The sequence below is a fragment of the Primulina tabacum genome, chromosome 5, assembly GCF_025594145.1.
Source record: "Primulina tabacum isolate GXHZ01 chromosome 5, ASM2559414v2, whole genome shotgun sequence".
In the NCBI taxonomy this organism is placed as follows: Eukaryota; Viridiplantae; Streptophyta; class Magnoliopsida; order Lamiales; family Gesneriaceae; genus Primulina; species Primulina tabacum.
In genome coordinates, this window is record NC_134554.1 from 17,579,283 (window position 1) to 17,598,534 (window position 19,252).

At 35.5% G+C, this 19,252-nt stretch overlaps 1 protein-coding gene across 2 annotated transcripts; it reads left to right on the forward strand.

Annotated features, from left to right (window-relative positions):
- Nucleotides 1-1,069: 1,069 nt before the first annotated feature.
- LOC142547175 (dynamin-related protein 4C-like) lies at nucleotides 1,070-8,885 on the forward strand. 2 transcript variants are annotated; one of them, XM_075655325.1, is made up of 2 exons: nucleotides 1,070-2,511; nucleotides 8,131-8,885. In XM_075655325.1, the coding sequence occupies exons 1-2, from the start codon at nucleotides 1,109-1,111 to the stop codon at nucleotides 8,747-8,749; spliced, it is 2,022 nt and encodes a 673-aa protein (XP_075511440.1). In that variant the 5' UTR covers nucleotides 1,070-1,108; the 3' UTR covers nucleotides 8,750-8,885. The 2 variants fall into 2 exon arrangements, with proteins under 2 accessions (XP_075511440.1, XP_075511439.1); XM_075655324.1 differs by having other exon boundaries at nucleotides 1,070-2,491; nucleotides 8,111-8,885.
- Nucleotides 8,886-19,252: the final 10,367 nt, after the last annotated feature.

Consider the following 19,252-nt stretch of genomic DNA (forward strand, 5'->3'; position numbering starts at 1 on the left):
TAATATTGAAAATTATTATTTTGTATTTTTTAAAATATTAATATTTAAATAAACATGTTGAATTGACTTGAATAATTAAAGTTGACAAAAATTTGTGTGAGACGGTCTCACGGATCTTATTTGTGAGACGGATCTCTTATTTGGGTCATCCATGAAAAAGTATTACTTTTTATACTAAGAGTATTAATTTTTATTGTGAATATGGGTAGGGTTGACTCGTCTCACAGATTAAGATCCGTGAGACGGTCTCACATGAGACCCACGCATTAAAGTTTAACTGCAATAAATTTAGTAAGGACTTATTTGTTGTCTTTCGTAAAATTAATATGAAAAAAATAGAGCAGGTCTTATGTGAGACCATCTCACGGATCCTAATCCGTGAGACGGGTCAACCATACTCATATTCACAAAAAAGTAGTACTCTTAGCTTAAAAAGTAATATTTTTTCATAGATGACACAAATAAAGACTCGTCTCACAAAATACGACCCGTGAGACCGTCTCACACAAGTTTTTGTCAAAAAAAATATTATATTGAGAGAGAGAACTATTTAAAATAAGTAAAAGTTTTTCATGTTTAGTTGTTAATTCAAATAAGTTTTAAAAAAATCATAATAATAAATTACAAAATCCATATGTTTCTATGAAAAAGTTTATAAATATCGATAAAAGCCATGCAAAATAAATCACAAGATACCGTGAAAATCTTTAGAAATATGTGAGATTATGCAAAATAGTTCAATTTTTAGTGCAAATAAATTTTAAAAAACACAATAATAAATTACAAAATTTATAGGTACAAAAAAGTTTACAAAAGTCAATAAAAGTCTCAAAATAAATTTAATAGATTATGTGAAAATCTATCAGATTATGCGAAAGTAATTTCTTATTTAAAAAAAAATCAACAAATATCTACAACAAATACGTCATCTAAATCTTTATCTAGAAGAATTCAAACTGCAGGGAAACATATCTCCCCGTGGAGTCTTTGCCAATAAATATAGTATTCGTTCAACAAATCATGTATTAGAATTTTCTCATTATTTCGTGAGTTCATCGCCATTCCATTCACGAGTGAAGCCTCTTTGTGTTGTCGTTAATTAACTATCATGTCTACCCTCCAAGTGAAGTCTGTTTGTTCAAAGATTTCATCTTCAGCAATTGATACTGTGCAAAGGATGAGTGGGCTTACCATCACCGGAGGCCCTTTAGTTTCTTGTTACAATTATCGTATCCGCCCGCTTCTCGATGTTTTTGATAAGCTGCGCAACCTAAACATTATGCAAGAAGACATTCAATTGCCTACTATCGTGGTGGTTGGGGACCATTCTTCTGGCAAGTCCAGTGTTTTGGAATCCCTTGCCGGAATCAGCCTCCCGAGGGGGCAAGGAATTTGCACGAGGGTTCCGCTTATATTGAGGCTGGAAAATTATTCCCATCCTCGACCGGAGTTTTTCTTGGAGTTCGATGGAAAAGTCATTAACACTGATGAAGAACGTATATCCGACGATATAACTGCTGCCACGGATGAGATTGCTGGGAAAGGGAAGGGGGTTTCTAAAATTCCCTTGACATTGATCGTCAAGAAGAATGGGGTCCCGGATCTGACGATGGTTGACTTGCCTGGGATAACTCGTGTGGCTGTTCACGGGCAGCCCGAAGACATCTACGAGCAGATTTCAAAGATAATCATGGAGTTCATTACACCGGAGGAGAGTGTTATCTTGAACGTGTTGTCTGCGAGTGTGGATTTCACCACTTGTGAATCCATCCGGTTGTCTCAAAAAGTTGACAAAAACGGGGAGAGGACTCTCGCTGTTGTCACCAAAGCCGACAAAAACCCGGAAGGCCTGCTGGAGAAGGTCACTGCCAATGACGTGAACATAGGCCTTGGCTATGTCTGCGTGAGGAATCGTATTGGGGACGAGTCTTACGAGGAAGCGAGAGATGAAGAAGCCAGGCTTTTCAAGGATCATCACCTTCTCTCCGGTATAAGCAAGTCAATGGTCGGGATACCTGTTTTGGCGCAAAAGCTGGTTCAAATTCAGGCTTCAATCGTTGGTAAATGCTTGCCGGACATTTTTAGGAAGATCAATGATAAGCTATCCACAAACATAAATGAAATGAATAAGTTGCCGAAAAGTTTGAGCTCTGTTGCTGAAGCTACGACAGCCTTCATGCACGTGCTTGGCTGTGTGAAAGAATCCCTGAGAAAGATTATGCAAATAGGGGAATTCGAGGAGTATCCTGACGTGATGGAGATGCATTGTACCGCAAGAATTGCTGAAATGCTGGACCAGTACTCAGCAGAACTGCAGGCTAACTGTCCTGAAACGGATCCTGAAGGGATGTTTTTACTCAATGAGATAAATGTTTTGGAGGAAACCAAAGGAATTGGGCTGCCAAATTTCCTCCCGAGAGCTGCGTTCCACGCACTGCTCCAAAGAAAGATAAAAGGAATTTATTCGACGCCCTTTGGATTTGTCGATAAGGTATGGAACTTGATAGCCCAGTGATGAGGCCATTATCCCTGGCCCATCCCTAGCCCAAATGAAAGACAGGCCCATCAAGGGTCCAATTATTCTCTTATAAATACCAGGTTTGAGCGTATGATATTTCATTCACTATATTGTTTTCAGCAGCACCCTTAGCTGCTCCCCCTATATATCCTCAGTCACTGACTTGAGCGTCGGAGGGGCTACGCAAGGACACCCTCCTGGCCCCCTTTAACGGTCTTTTTCGTGATTTCAGGCTCAGGACAATTTCAAAACCCTGCGTCTGCACTAGTGACACTTGCTGGGAGCGGACCCTAAATTTCCCGTGAGTATCACTTGGCGCCGTCTGTGGGAAAACTTGAGTTGAGACGTAGAGATGGTAGGCAGGAAAGGAAGTAGAAGAGCTACCTCAGCATCATCGCGTCCTCAAAGGGGACCCGAACAGTCTCATGGTGAGACAAGACAGGAACAACCGGGTCTCGAGACGAGACAGAAACAACCTCGTCCAGAGACAAGAACCGAGCAGCCCCTTCAGGATACAAGGGTCGAGCAAACCCATCCCAATGAGAATGTTGGGAACTTGACTTTGGAACAGTTGGGCCAATTTATCACCCGGACAGTGGATGAGGCAATGAAGAGGAATAAAGAGTCTATGTTTGTAGAAGAGCAAGCCGCTCGCCAGGAGCAAGAGGAGAATGTGGAGGGCAGTCAGAGTAGGGGGGAGGAGACGCGACCCCTCCCAAGTGAAGAGAATCCGGAGATAGAGGAGATGTGGAAAGAAATACAAATGTTGAGGCAGCAGTTGGGGAGCAGAGCGCCGACACCCAAGAGAGGAAGTCCTTTTTCACTAACCATTTTAGAAGAAGGGCTTCCTCCAAATTTTTGACAGTCGAATGTTGGAGAGTACGATGGACATACTGACCCCGAGGAACACTTGGGGAGGTTTGAGAATGCGTCTCTGTTGCACCAATATTCGGATGGAGTCAGGTGCAGGGTGTTTCTGGGCACGTTGGTGAGGTCAGCCCAGCAGTGGTTTAACACTTTGCAGCCCAGCTCTATACGTTCTTTTCAGGACTTCTCAGTTGCCTTCTTGCACCGATTTGCTAGCAGCAAGAGGCACCAGAAAAATTATTTGAGCCTGTTCGTGATGAAACAGCAAGAGAATGAAACTTTGCGAGAATTTGTCCAGCGTTTCAACAGTGCAGCGCTGGAAATACCAGCGGCTACCCCTGACATCATGATAAGTGCCTTCACACAAGGACTGAGGGGAGGGGAGTTTTTCAAGTCGCTGGTCAAGAAGCCTCCGTTGAGCTATGATGATCTGTTGGCTCGAGCTGAGAAATATGTAAACTTGGAAGATGCCCAACGGTACAGAAGGATGGAGAAATGGCCCGGAGGAAGTAGAGTTGAGGGAGCGGAGAAAGGAAGAAGGAAGAGGGGTGCGGGGGAAAGAGAGGAAGACAAAACTAGTAGTAGAAGACAATTCTCATCCCATGTTCCCCTGGATAGGAGTCGGGACGAGGTGAGGGAGCCCGCGGGGAGGTGGGAGAAGTCGCGAAGGGTTGGGTGCAGTGCTAGATTGCCTTCACGGGATAGACGAGAAAGATCCTCATTCAGGAGTCGACAAAGGTCTCGCTCGCCCCCTAGGCGTGGTCAAGGCCCTCCATGGATAAATCAGAGGATCGGGGAGCAGAGAGGGGAAGGTCGATGTCAAGATGTCTCTCAGGAGCTCGTCGAACCGAGGAGGGGAATGAATGAGGATAACCACCCTACGAGAGGAATGATTCATATGATCTCGGGGGGTGCTACTGATGGAGACTCTGGGCGAGCTCGGAAGGCACATGGGAGAAGGTTGGAGAACTTTGAGATATCTAGGGGTGCAGACTTACCACAAGACCCCGTCATCAGCTTTGGGCTGGAAGACCTCTGAGGCGTTGTGACTCCAGATAACGATGCCTTGGTGGTAACGACCACCATTGCCAATTATGATGTGGCGAGAATATTTATTGATAATGGAAGCTCTGTGAACGTCTTGTTCAAGAGCACGTTGGATCAAATGAAGATGGGAGGATTTGAGTTTGAGCCGATATCCACCCCGCTGTATGGGTTTGCAGAACGCGTCATCTTGCCTTTGGGTCAGATTGTTCTTCCCCTATCCTTGGGGACTGATTTTCGGCGGGTAACAAAGATGATAGCCTTCACTGTAGTAGATATCCCGTCAGCGTATAATGGAATTCTAGGACGACCAGCCCTGAAGGATTTTAGAGCAGTAGCTTCCAGTTATCATCAAAAGCTTAAGTTTCCTGTGGGAAAAGGAGTTGGAGTCCTATGCGGGGACCAAAAAGTCGCACGTCTTTGTTATGAAAGAATCGTGAAGGAAGAAGAAAAGAGAGGTCGCGAGCATTCGCATGGAAGCTTGAGCTCAGTCTTGCAGTTGTAGAGTCATTCGAAGAAGCTTCTAAGTGGGTAACTTTGTTCTGTGAAGGTATAAGAGGAGTATAAAAGTTGGAGAAAGCGCAGGGCAAGGCTTCAAAGAGACCCTGAAGTGCTTACCACCTCAGAAAATATTACTCTTGAATTTATTGTTGATGTATTTCATCTTTGCATTTTCCCATGTAATCAGTTGAAATTCAATAAAACCAAGTTCTTATATTAAGTTCATGGATGTTGTTGTATTGTGAGGATGAAATAAATTTTATTTTCCTGCTAAGGCATCGCCTAGCAGAGGAGCAGAGTTGGGGTGGAAGAAAGATTTTATTTTCCTGCTAAGGCATCGCCTAGCAGAGGAGCAGAGTTGGGGTGGAAGAGAGAGGAGCAGAGTTGGGGTGGAAGAGAGATTTTATTTTCCTGCTAAGTCATCGCCTAGCAGAGGAGCAGAGTTGGGGTGGAAGAGAACTTTTATTTTCCTACTAAGGCATCGCCTAGTAGAGGAGCAGCGTGTAGAAGAAAAATTTTATTTTCCTGCTAAGATATCACCTAGCAGAGGAGTTAGAGGGTGAGGGCGTTGAATTTTCATTCTCCTGCTAAGGTGTCACCTAGCTGAGGAGTTAGAGGGTGGAGGCGTTGAATTTTTATTTTCCTGCTAAGGTATCACCTAGCAGAGGAGTTAGAGGGTGGGGGCGTTGAATTTTCATTCTCCTGCTAAGGTATCACCTAGCAGAGGAATTAGAGGGTGGAGGAGTTAGAGGGTGGAGACGTTGAATCTTTATTTTCCTGCTAAGACTCGGCTTAGCAGGGGAGTTAGAGGATGAAGGTGTTGAATTTTTATTCTCCTGCTAAGGTATCACCCAGCAGAGGAGTTAGAGTGTGGATGTGTTGAATTTTTATTTTCCTGCTAAGGCCCGGCTTAGCAGAGGAGTTAGAGTGTGGATGTGTTGAATTTTTATTTTCCTGCTAAGGCCCGGCTTAGCAGAGGAGTTAGAGTGTGGAGGTGTTGAATTTTTATTTTCCTGGTAAGGCCTGGCTTAGCAGAGGAGTTAGAGGGTGGAGGTGTTAAATTTTTATTTTCCTGCTAAGGCCTGGCTTAGCAGAGGAGTTAGAGGGTGGAGGTGTTGATTTTATTTTCCTGCTAAGGCCCGGCTTAGCAGAGGAGTTATGAGATGATGAGGTGAGAGTTTGATTTTTCCTGCTAAGGCCCGGCTTAGCAGAGGAGTTAGAGGGTGGAGGTGTTGATTTTATTTTCCTACTGAGGCATCGCCTAGCAGAGGAGTTAGAGGGTGAGCGCGTTGAATTTTATTTTCCTGCTAAGGCCTGGCTTAGCAGAGGAGTTAGAGGATGGATGTGTTGATTTTATTTTCCTGTTAAGGTATCACCTAGCAGAGGAGTTAGATGGAGGAGTTGAATTTTATTTTCCTGCTAAGGCATCGCCTAGCAGAGGAGTTAGAGGGTGGGGGCGTTGAATTTTATTTTCCTGCTAAGGCATCGCCTAGCAGAGGAGTTAGAGGGTGGGTGCGTTGAATTTTATTTTTCTGCTAAGACATCGCCTAGCAGAGGAGTTAGAGGGTGGAGGTGTTGAATTTTATTTTCATGCTATGGCGTCACCTAGCAGAGGAGTTAGAGGGTGGAGGTGTTGAATTTTATTTTCCTGCTATGAACTATGTTAGCAGAGGAGTCAAGGGCACGGGGAAGTGGAAACTATTTCCCTTCAAAAGCTTAGTAGAGGACCTTGAAGATGGGGGCGACGAGGGCATATTGTGTTAGAAAAATTTATTTCGTTTGTCATTAACGAACAATGTTTGCCGCTGCGAAAATTACGGGGTTCGACCTGCCCGGTCAGGTTGCGGGGATCGACCTGCCCGGTCTGGTCGTGGGGGCAACGCCCCCATAAAAATTTTTCAGAAATCACACAACCAATCGCAAGGCAATGTATCAAAATTCTCAACGTACTGGACGAGTGCTCAGGCGAGCGTGCGTTCGGCAGGTCGACTTGACAAGGGGATGGGGCGAGAAGGTGAAGGGAGCGGGGCGAGCACGCAGCAGGTGTGATGGGCGAGCGTGCGCTGGTTGGGCGAGCGTGCGCTGGTTGGACGAGCGTGCGAGAGCGAAGAAGGTGCTTGGGCGTGAATGCGGCGTGATGGCAGACGAGCGTCGAGAGGGCGAGGGTGAAGCGCGGCAGACGATGGCGAGAGCAGAAGGCGGGCGAGCGTGGCGCTTGGGCGAGCAGGAGGTGCACCGGGCGAGCTGGGTGAAGCTCGGGCGAGCAGGATGCGCGACGCGGGGCGAGCTTGGGCGAGCATGGAGCAGGTCGAGCGTCTGCGCGCGGTGCTGGGCGACCGCTGTGCCGAGAGCGGGCGAGCTGGGGTGGCGCTTGGGCGAGCAGGAGGTGCGCCGGGCGAGCTGGGGTGAAGCTTGGGCGAGCCTGGCACTTGGGCGAGCAGGAGGTGCGCCGGGCGAGCTGGGGTGAAGCTTGGGCGAGCGTGGCGCTTGGGCGAGCATGAGGTGCGCCAGGCGAGCTGGGGTGAAGCTTGGGCGAGCGTGGCGCTTGGGCGAGCAGGAGGTGCGCCGGGCAAGCGGGGGTGAAGCTTTGGGCGAGCAGGAGGTGCGCCGGGTGAGGCGATGGTGGAGCGGTAGCTTGGGCGTGGCGGGGCCGGCGCGCGGGGTGAAGCGGTAGCTCGGGTGATGGCGAGGTGATGATGAAGCGGTGCTAGGATTACGATTTGATTTGTTTCCAAATTTTTGGGGACTGACGAAAGGCTGGAAGATAATGCACAACTCGCACCCGGTAACCCGAGGACAGCACGACTAATCGAACTTCGAACCTGCGATTCAGTTCGACTCGGGAGGGGGAGACTGGTGATACCCCATGGATGAGCCCATTATCCCTGGCCCATCCCTAGCCCAAATGGAAGACAGGCCCATCAAGGGCCCAGGTATTCTCTTATAAATACCAGGTTTGAGCGTATGATATTTCATTCACTATATTGTTTTCAGCAGCACCCTTAGCTGTTCCCCCTATATATTCTCAGTCACTGACTTGAGCGTCGGAGGGGCTACGCAAGGACACCCTCCTGGCCCCCTTTAACGGTTTTTTTCGTGATTTCAAGCTCAGGACAATTTCAAAACCCTGCGTCTGCACTAGTGACACTTGCTGGGAGCGGACCCTAAATTTCCCGTGAGTATCAGAACTATATAGAAAGTGTAGTTGTTAGAGTCTTAACTCATCAATGTGATAAGTACCCACAAATTTTGCCTTCAACGAGAAGAGCAGCGCAAACTCTTGTTGGAAAGAAGAAGCAACAATCCATCGACTGGGTAATGGATATTGTCGAGATGGAGAAACTGACAGCTTATACTTGTAATCCTGAATACACCACTGCATGGAATCAACTAATGTCTAACCGAGGGAAGCTAATGGAAGCAGTCAATGGTCGTTCACTTTTCTCAACGGTGAATATTATTGGTTTTGGGGTGGTAGATGTTGCTCACCTGCAGAGCAAAGTGGGCGTCGTTGAAGAAGCTTTTGACTTGAAAATGAGGATGACTGCATACTGGAGGATTGTCCTTCGGAGACTGGTGGATTGTATGGCCCTGCATTTATTGTTTGGCATACAAAATTTTCTGAACAAAGATATGGAAAGAGAGATCATTCATGGGCTGGTGGGACCTGAAGGAAATGGATTAATGGAGCGGATGTTGGACGAGTCACCATCTGTGGCAAAAACACGTATGAGGCTGAAGAATAGCATCAAACTGCTCAAGGAGTCAAAGGATGCAGCAGCGAATATTATGGACCGAATTGCTAGTACTTGTGAGTGAGTAGTTTGTGGAAAATGAAAGTGTTTTGTTGCTATACTGATCTTAAGTCTACAGTGGTTACTCTGGTTTGGTTTTTGAAGTTTTGGTTTTCTTTGCTAGTAGTAATATCAGCCAAAAGGAATTGGTTAGCTTTGACTCTTCAATCTGTCTTTCTTTACATACGAGTATATATGCATACTGTTAAGACAGATTTGCAAATGATAAAAAAAAAAAGTGATTATAAATTATTTTTTTGCAAAATTTTGAAAACTTTTTAAAGAAAGTTAATAATCATTTTTTTTAAAAAAAAATATTTGCAAATAATACCTACGTACAATAATGATGATGATTTTAATTGAAAATTTTATTTAACTCATGCATGTCTAATAATAATATAAAATAAATATTTTATTAAACTATTTTCTAAAAGTAAAAGTTTTCTTTGCATATTTATGTGTTAGTAAATTAATAATGCTCTTGTAAAATCTTGAGATTGATGAAAACCTTATACAAAAAAATATATGTGATTTTAAATTTTGAACAAACACAATCAAAATTACCCGCTTTCTTTGTTTTTTTTTTTTTTTTTTTTGCAAGGCATTGTGCTACAATGAGAGTTTCAAGTAGAGAAAAAAAATTCCAAGTGAAGTTGAAGATGACGTATCTATACTAATATTTGAGACAAGTATTTATAAAATGTTTTTAGAAAATATTTTAAAAAAACTTATAAAATATTTTAAAGATTATATTAATCTATATTAATAAGTGGACCTCACATGGACTTGAAAAGGACAATAATGCACATTTAATAATTTTAGTTCAAATATTATATATATCAAGGATAAAAAAAAGTCGAAGGAATGATCAAACATCTTAAATATTGTGTTTATAACCAACCTATCACTAGCCCTAGACAATACTTTGGGAACGATTCATACAACACTTCTTGCTGTATGTTTCGTAGTACGTCCATCGAAATTCTCTATTTTGAGGCAAATCTCTTGATACCATTTTGCCAGTGATATCTAGGAAAAAATATATATAAATTATAGGAAATGTGTTAGATCCGTAAAATATTAATAAGACAAAAACTTGTGTGAGACGGTCTCACGGGTCATATTTTGTGATACGGATCTTTATTTGGGTCATCAATGAAAAAGTATTACTTTTTATGATAAGAGTATTATTTTTTATTGTTAATATCGATAGGATTGACCCGTCTCACAGATTAGGATCCGTGAGACGGAGACTCACTCTATTAATAAAAACTTTTACTCAATAAAAAAACACAAGTAAACAAAAAACTGGTATAAAATATGATATATCCATAAAACATGAAGAAAAAAACTAATGTACCAAAAAATTTAGTTCCATCAATGACATATGTATTCTTCAAATCTCTAAAGCTCTTGAAATCAAACATCTCATATGGAAAAATGTCATCGAAAATCTCGCATACATTTGTTTTATTTATAAATATGATTTTGTATTTGTTTGTTGTTTTATAAATGTGATGAACCCTGTAAAATAAACTTTCATATATTTAGTGAATATGTATAAGAAAAAATTTATACAACTCAATATCATGAAAGATGCATTCCAACGTGTGATTCTTTTGTTTCTATATGAAAGTAGACCGTAACAACGAAACAATCGTAGTTTCCAGCGCCCGGTGCAAGGTTGAAAGGTTTATTTCATGAATAGCTCTAAATAAAGGAGTCATTTGTGTATTTTGATAGAAATTTTCTATCATGGTTTTGTATTTGAACAATATTTAAATAGTTTATGAAACCGTTTTAGCGGTCAAACTTGTTGAACCGGTTATAAACTGTTTTTTCAATTTTTAAAATCTTAAATTTAATATTTTGTTATAAATATACATGATTATTTGAAATTTGAACTTCATTAAAAATATTTTTTTAGTAATAATATAATTTATTTAATTTATATTTTGTTTTTAAAAAAATACAGAACTATAATTGGTATTTTGAATATATGTATATAGTTGTTTAGGTTTTAAACTTTGGTAAATATAATTTTTTTGTATATTTATATAAAATTTATATGTATGTTTAGATCTTAAACTTGGATAATTAAATTTTTTTATTATTTATATACACACTTAAAATCTTTATAATTTAAAATATATTATTTATGAGATTATATTATTATTTTATATAATATAACGGTTTTTCGGTCCGACCGTCGATTCAACCGGTTGAACTGGTTAAACATATATATGGTAAACCAAACAAAAGAAAATTTTGAGAGAATAATTGTTCCATTTGTGTATCATATATCCTATCAAATTTTATGCCAATTTATGCTCATTTTTAAACAAAACATCTTATCAAATATCAAATTGTGAATCGAAAATTTGTAAATTATCGTATATGTCATTTATGGAAATTTTCACAAATTTATGGACATAAAAAATTAACAGAAAATTAAAAAGAAATGATAACATCCTATTAAAATTCAAATTTTGAACCGAAAAATGGTAAATGATCATACATATCATTTATGGATATTTTAACATATATAATACACAAAAATTAACCAAAACAAAAAAGTAGTGATAATCGTATCAAATTTCAAAATTTGAACCGAAAATTTCATATATATAGTATTTATGGATTTTTATTATTAATGTCGAAAATCAATTCCCGATTTGCCTGTACCTTAAACTTTAATTTATGTCAAAGTGATTTATGAATCAATTATTATAGAAATGTGGTCCAATGGAATTGACTCAGCTGATAAAACTATTTATATATATATATATATATATATATATATATATATATATATATATATATATATTTAAAAAAAACTAGTTTTTAATTATATTTCTATTTAGTTATAAATTATAATCAAAATCTTCCTAATAAAGATTTAATATAATTAAATTCATCTTACTAGTATTTTTCTGAAAATTTGAATTTGAATTTGAATATATCGATTTTAAAATCGGAGTATATATCCAAGATTATGTTCTAGTATGATAATGAAGACTTAATGTGCATGATAATCGATATTATATACATATAATAACATAATAGTGTGTGATTTATCATTTTTTAAAAAAAAAAATAGGACCCCATTAGTATTTTATATCGTACTATATTAAAATTCAACACTTTTTATTTCTTTAACAGTTGATTCTTGATTAATTTTGTGAAACTTTAGAGAAATTTACGATTTTATCTTAATTTAATTTTGATCATAACTAAAAATGTTAGACAAATCTGTAATTTCAAACAATCATTTTTTTTATTTATTTAATTAAGAAAATGTCAAAACTCCTTCTTTTTGTTTGTCATTTGATGACTGTTTAGTTAAGAAAATGCCACATTTTCTTCTTCTTTTTTTTTTTTTGCCTTTTGGTGGTTTATTTAATTTCTTATTTTTTTATTTTATCATTTATTTTTCCAACTAGTTGTACAAACAAACAACATGTGCATCTCAATTACATAAGTTTCTTTTCTTTTGTCGACTATCTCATATATATAGTTCAGTTTATACCATTGGTATCATTTTTCTTGTTTCTCTATAATATACCCTCATTAACCAGATATTGCAAAATTTAAAACCATTTCTAAAAATAACTAAATAAAGACAAAATATGAATTTTGTTTGGAATTCTTTTCATCATCTATGATATCGTTGCATTCGAGATCGTTTCATTATATGTTATACCGTTGCATTTGAGACTGATTATTGTTATTGTGAGGTCCATTTACTCTAATGACAATTAATGATCAAACAATAATGGTTTGATTTAAAGCTGCAGCGGAAAAAAGGTTTAAAATGCTTTTGAGACTTATTATTGTTATAGTGTAAATCTGTAGCTTTTTTTTTTTTTTTTTTGTAATGAGAAAACCCGCAATTGTTATCTATATATTTTGACTTAATAAACCATTCGGACAGAAATCTAATTATTTTTAAATCTTCTCAATAAAATGATAAAACTTACCATCAACAATAGAATACAACCACCATCATTCATCAAGATAAATTGTCGTCAATTTGACCAAGTAATTTTTAATAAAAACTTGTATGTTTGAGGATGTGTTGTGCATATCTAGAATTTTTTTCCCTATATTGTAAATATTTATGAAAAATAAATATTTTTAAATCGATTTTGGTTGGCAACCATAATTATGGACAAAATTTGTCCTTTGATGCGAGTTTCGTGGCAAAATATTAATATTGCAAACTCTTTCAAGTTTATTTTAAATAGTTCCTACCCAACATAAAAATATATATAATACGACAAAATATGTAATAGTAAAGGATTTAGAAAACTCTAAAAAAAAAAAAAGATATGTATACAGTTAAGGTAGAATTTACAAATGATTAAAAAAAGTGATTATAAATTATTATTTTAAAAAAAATGAATTTTTTTTTAAAAAAAAGTTCATAATCACTTTTTTAAAAAACATTTGCAAATACTACCTACGTACAATAATGATGATGACTTTAATTGAAAATTTTATTTAACTCATGCATGTCTAATAATAATATAAAATAAATATTTTATTAAACTATTTTCTAAAAGTAAAAGTTTTCTTTGCATATTTATGTGTTAGTAAATTAATAATGCTCTTGTAAAATCTTGAGATTGATGAAAACCTTATACAAAAAAATATATGTGATTTTAAATTTTGAACAAACGCAATCAAAATTACCCGCTCTTCTGGCTTGATAGGTTTTCTTTGTTTTTTTTTTTTTTGCAAGTCATTGTGCTACAATGAGAGTTTCAAGTAGAGAGAAAATATTCCAATTGAAGTTCAAGATGATGTATCTATACTAATATTTGAGACAAGTATTTATAAAAATTTTTTAGAAAATATTTTTTTTAAAAAAAACTTATAAAATATTTTAAGTACAAATACGCATTTGAACAACTATTTCTATAAAAACTTTTTAAAATTAAAAGATATTATGTTTTGATTTTCATCATTGCCTTTCAATTATAAAAACATTAAAAAAAAACACATCTTAATTGTTATTTAAAAACCATACCTAGAGAACCCGAGTAGTTTTGCAGCACCAAATGGAGATTCTGCCCGTGAAGCTCGTGAGCGAGATATGATTTCTTGGTTGTCAGAGTTGAAGTCTCACAGTTAGTTCATATATATTATTTCGAGTCCTTGTCGGCTTTATGTCGTATTTTATTTACCGGAGAGATGCCTCGTTTGTTTGTTTGGTTATCTGAAGTTGTTATGAACTTATGATGAGTTTGTATTTAGTTTTATTATTGCGAGCCTTGCTGGCTGTATTTTGAACTGCTGCTAGTGAATTGTTAATTTGTGCTTGGTCGACATTTGTGTGTGATTGTTTATAAATACCGCAACATCTTTCTTGAGTCATTTTTCTTTTGCATGTATTTTAAATTTTTGATATGTGCTATTTACAGGAAGATCATGCCGAAATTTTTCCAAGACCTGAGATCCATTTTTAAGTATATTAAATCATTTTTCCGCTAATTTAATCTATATTGCTAATTTAATCTATATTAATAAGTGGACCTCACATAGACTTGTAAAGGACAATAATGCACATTTAATCATTTTAGTTCGGAGGTTATATATCAAGTATAAAAAAGTTGAAGGAAGGAATGATTAAACATCTTCAATATTGTGTTTATAACCTAACACTAGCCCTACACAATACTTTGGGAACGATTCATACAACACTTCCTGTTAAAAAATAATCAGAGTGACAATGTCAATTTTAGTATCGTATGTATCAGTGAGTGACATTTTTAATCTCCTAGAATCAATTTAAAGTCATCCTACAATTATGTTATGAATATCTTAATATGTAATTAAACAAACCATCGTTAAATTTTTATAATTTTAAAATTAGATTTATTAAAAAAATTAAAAATTTATTACACTACATAACAAAAAAAATTATAAAATGTTATTGACTTATAAATTGAAAATAATAATCAGTTTTAATAAGTAAATTTAATATTTTATTAATTATTATATATAATTTGATGTTTAATTATTTTCTGTAATTTTAGTTAATCTATATCTTGATTTTGATTATAACTCAAAATTCTTGCACATGATATTTTTTTCATTAACTTGAATGTGTATGTCTATATTATTACGTGTGAGACCCCTAGAGTAATTTAGTTAATTTTGTCAATGACTATTGATGAGCTAAAATTTTCTGCTATACTTTATATTTTTCAAGCTCACCTTTAAATAATCTTTTGTCATTTTAATATTTTAGCACTTTTATTATTGAAATAGAAACTTTTAAGTCTAAAAAATAAAAGGAGGGAAACTCTTTCCAAAGCCCACTTCATGTCAGAATCAGTAGAGAGAAAAATAAAGAGTTTTCAGAGGGAGGTCGAAAAGTGCAGATTTTTTCCCGACTTTGATCGCGTTCTAGTGTCTCCCAACCGTCGGGATCATCTCAAAACCATCTTCTCTCATATCAAAGACAAGCAAAATTCCATTTCTTGATATTTGTACTAAATACTTTGATTTCTTTTAATATCGTGAATCATACCTGAAAAGTTATGCCATCTATGATCTATCCACGTTTTGAATTAAAGATTTAGGAGACTGCGCCTTTAAGATATTTCCAGTAAGACTTGTTCGAATGTGGGTGTGTGTGTATATATATATATCTGCATGTGTGTGTGGGCGCTCGCGCATGAATCTGTGCAGAGGGCAGCTCATGCGTGGGCTGGTTTGGAAATTTCAAAAGTAAACATAGATGTTGAAGATTAACGATGAACCCCACGTAAATGTTTTAGACAAATTTTCTATCCATGATCCATGTCATTGGCAAGCCGCTTCGATGCATCCTACTACCACCTGTTCCACTACTACTTGCTCAACTCATAGGTCTTTGTGCCTAGGAAATTTGATCAAATCTTAATTATCATAGAATGTATTGAGGATTCACATTCTTCTTAAATAAACATAGCCACGTAATTTGAGATGTAACGTCCGTAATTTTGTATGCAAATTTTTTAAAATCCCCTTCACTAAATGTTTATTAAAACTAAGTTGTCACATACTTGACGCTCTAAGAGAATTGTGGTACTAGAGCAATGATATATCCATAACTGAATATGCGAAAAATCAATGTTATCCCCGAGAGACAGAGAATATCGCTACAACAAAGTGGAATCAAACTGATACAAGATGATCACACAAGTATTCGTATTTTCATATTCATTTTTTCATTGATTTTAATTTTGTGGCTTTCATTTCTTTGATACAGGCAAGACGCAGCAACCCACAAAATATTGTTGCCTTTTGGTGGTTTATTTAATTTCTTATTTTTTTATTTTATCATTTAATCCTTATATGTGTATATATGTGGGTTCGTATGCATGTTTGTAAATTTTTAAAAATACATCAATTGATTAATATGTAACCTTGTTTTTTAATTGATAATATATATGTGAAAAGAATATTATTTATCATTGATTTTATATAAAAATATCATAGCTTACATATTAATTGAATATGCTAAAAAAATTTAAAAAATCATTGTTGTTGCGAGGTTATTCAATTATTAAGAATTAAGCGGCATTTTTTGGATCATCTTTTATTATTGTTGAATATTACATTAATTTGTATAAAACATAAATTAAAAATCACAAAATCAATTTTAGAATTCGAAATTTCCTATGATATTAAAATAAAAATTTATTAAATGAACAATTAGCCAAAAAATGAAAAATTTAAAAGGAAAGATGAAAATATATATAGAGACACATTTCGAAAATTTGAGAGAGCGATAGGGATAGATGAGAGGAGAGAAGATAAGAAGAGAGGTGATGTGAAGCGATAGAGAGAGAAATAAATAGCTTGTGTATGAGTTAGAAGTTTTAAAAATCCATCCAAATATTTGGGTTGAACCTAATACAATTTTTGACAATTTATAATTGTACCTTAGGCTTTAATGTTTGTATGTTAATGAATTCAATGAATTTATTAAAAGTCTATTGAAAATTTGAATACTTGTAGACTTTTATGGAGTTTTAAAAGTTAATGTTGAATACCACTTGATTTTTTAAAACTCTATGAAAGTTTATTTTGAATACCACTAGACTTTTATAGAGTATGCAAAAGTCTTAATTGAATACATCTAGACTTTTAAAATCTACAAAAGTCATTAAAATCAATAAATCTCCTACATTGAATACACCCCCTTATTTCAATTTCAGTATGGATTCGCTAAAAGGCTGGATTTTGATTATTATTCTACATAAAATACATATTCCAAAAATCTTTTGCTCATGGCATAAATGATAAATCTACCCCGAAAGCCAAATGGTCCTCCTGTATGCTACATTGAGAGCTTCAAGTAGAGAGAAAAAAAGAATATGCCAAGTGAAGTTGAAGACTCGTCTATACTAATATTTGAGGCATTTAGACTCTGTTTAGACAAGTACTTATAAAATGTTTTTAGAAAATATTTTAAAAAAACTTATAAAATATTTTAAGTACAAATACACATTTGAACAACTATTTCTATATAAAAAAAGTAAATTTTAAAGATATTATGTTTTAATTTTTATCATTGCCTTTCGATTATAAAAACATAAAAAAAAACACCTCTCAATTGTTATTTAAAAATTATACATGGATAACCTAAGTAGTTTTACAGCACCAGGCGGAGATTCTGCCCGTAGAGCTTGTGAGTGAGATATGATTTCTCGGTTGTCAGAGTTGAAGTCTCAAAGTTAGTTCATATATATTATTTCGAGTCCTTGTCGACTTTATGTCGTATTTTATTTACCGGAGATATGTCATGTGTGTTTGTTTGGTTATCTGAAGTTGTTATGGTGAGTTTGTATTTAGTTTTATTATTGTGAGCCTTGCTGGCTGTATTTTGAACTGCTGCTTGTGAATTGTTATTTTGTGCTTGGTCAACATTTGTGTGTGATTGTTTATAAATACCGCAACGTCTTTCTTGAGTCATTTTTCTTTTGCATGTATGTGCTGTAAATTTAAATTTAATCTATATTAATAAGTGGTAGTAGGTCTCTTGTAAGACGGTCTCACGAATCTTTATTTGTGAGACAGGTCAACCCTACCGATATTCACAATAAAAAATAATACTCTTAGCATAAAAAATAATATTTTTTCGTGGATGACCCAAATAAGATATCTGTCTCACAAAATACGACCCGTGAGACCGTCTCACACAAGTTTTTGTCAATAAGTGGACCTCACATGGACTTGAAAAGGACAACAATGCATATTTAATAATTTTAGTTGGGAGATTATATATCAAGGATATAATGATTAAACATCTTAAATATTATGTTTATAACCAACCTATCACTAGCCCTATACAATACTTTGGGAACGATTCATACAACACTTCTTGTTAAAAAATAATCAGAGTGGCAATGTCAATTTTAGTATCGTATATATTTTAATCTCGTAGAATCAATTTAAATAAAGTCATCCTACAACTTTGTTTTGACTATCTTAATATGTAATTAAACAACCATCGTTAACTTTTTATAAATATGTCAACTATTTATACATACAAATGCGATACATTTGAAGCTTTGCTTTATCGGACTCTTTGCCATATTGGTTATTTAAAATAGATTCATTTGTTCTATCATAATGGTTAAAGTGGCATGATGGGCTCGTTCCATCGTCTATGCCCACAATTCCCCGCACCTTAGCTATGTTAGAATTTGTTCAATATAATTAATTAGATAAAATCTTGATTTCATTTAAAAACTTCAAAGTCTTAGCCGTTGGAAATGTACATTGAAAATGTTAGTTTCATATCAGTATCTATAAATTTAATTAAAAATGACATGGCCATTGAAATTAACTGCCAAATGCAGTTTTAATTATTGTAAATTATTTTTCAGTTTTTTTAATATAACATTGTGTCTATTGACATGTAATATTTGAGAAGAAATGCATCCCATTCATTGTGGCTTTTGAAGATGACTTCTCGGTAGCTACAAATAGTGCATGTGATTATTAGTTCAAAGAAAATAATAATTATTCCAACTCATTTGAAATTTTTAATTCCAACTCATTACACATTTTTTATTCCGACTCAATACTCATACTCCTTAAGTAATATTAATATGTGTTTCAAGTTTTCGATCATTTGATTATTTGTTTGTTTGTTTTTTCGGAGATTGTTCTCTACAAATATATTCTCAAAAAGCTAGTAAAAAAATAAATAAGAAAAATAAAAATTTCATTGATTTTACTGTAACGATTCATAGTTATCATACACCTAACGTAACCATGGTTCATGTAGTGGAAAATAAAAAGGTAAAAATTAAATATTTACTGTAGTATAGTACATGGGTGGGTGATGAGAGTCCGATTCCCTGCCAGAAAGTAAATATGAGAATCCGATTCCATGCAATAATGCTTTTGGGGATGGTTCTTTTCTCAGTCTGCATCAAATTGGAAATGATAAATAATGCTGCGATTATTTAAACATTGAGTAGAATATAATATAATATTTAATAATTAACTAATGTTTTTTGGT

Coding starts and splice junctions, on each gene's coding strand:
- LOC142547175 (XM_075655325.1), top strand. CDS start 1,109: ATGTCTACCCTCCAAGTGAAGTCTGTTTGTTCAAAGATTTCATCTTCA. Junction 2,512..8,130: donor GTATGGAACTTGATAGCCCA/GTGATGAGGCCA, acceptor CTATATAGAAAG/TGTAGTTGTTAGAGTCTTAA.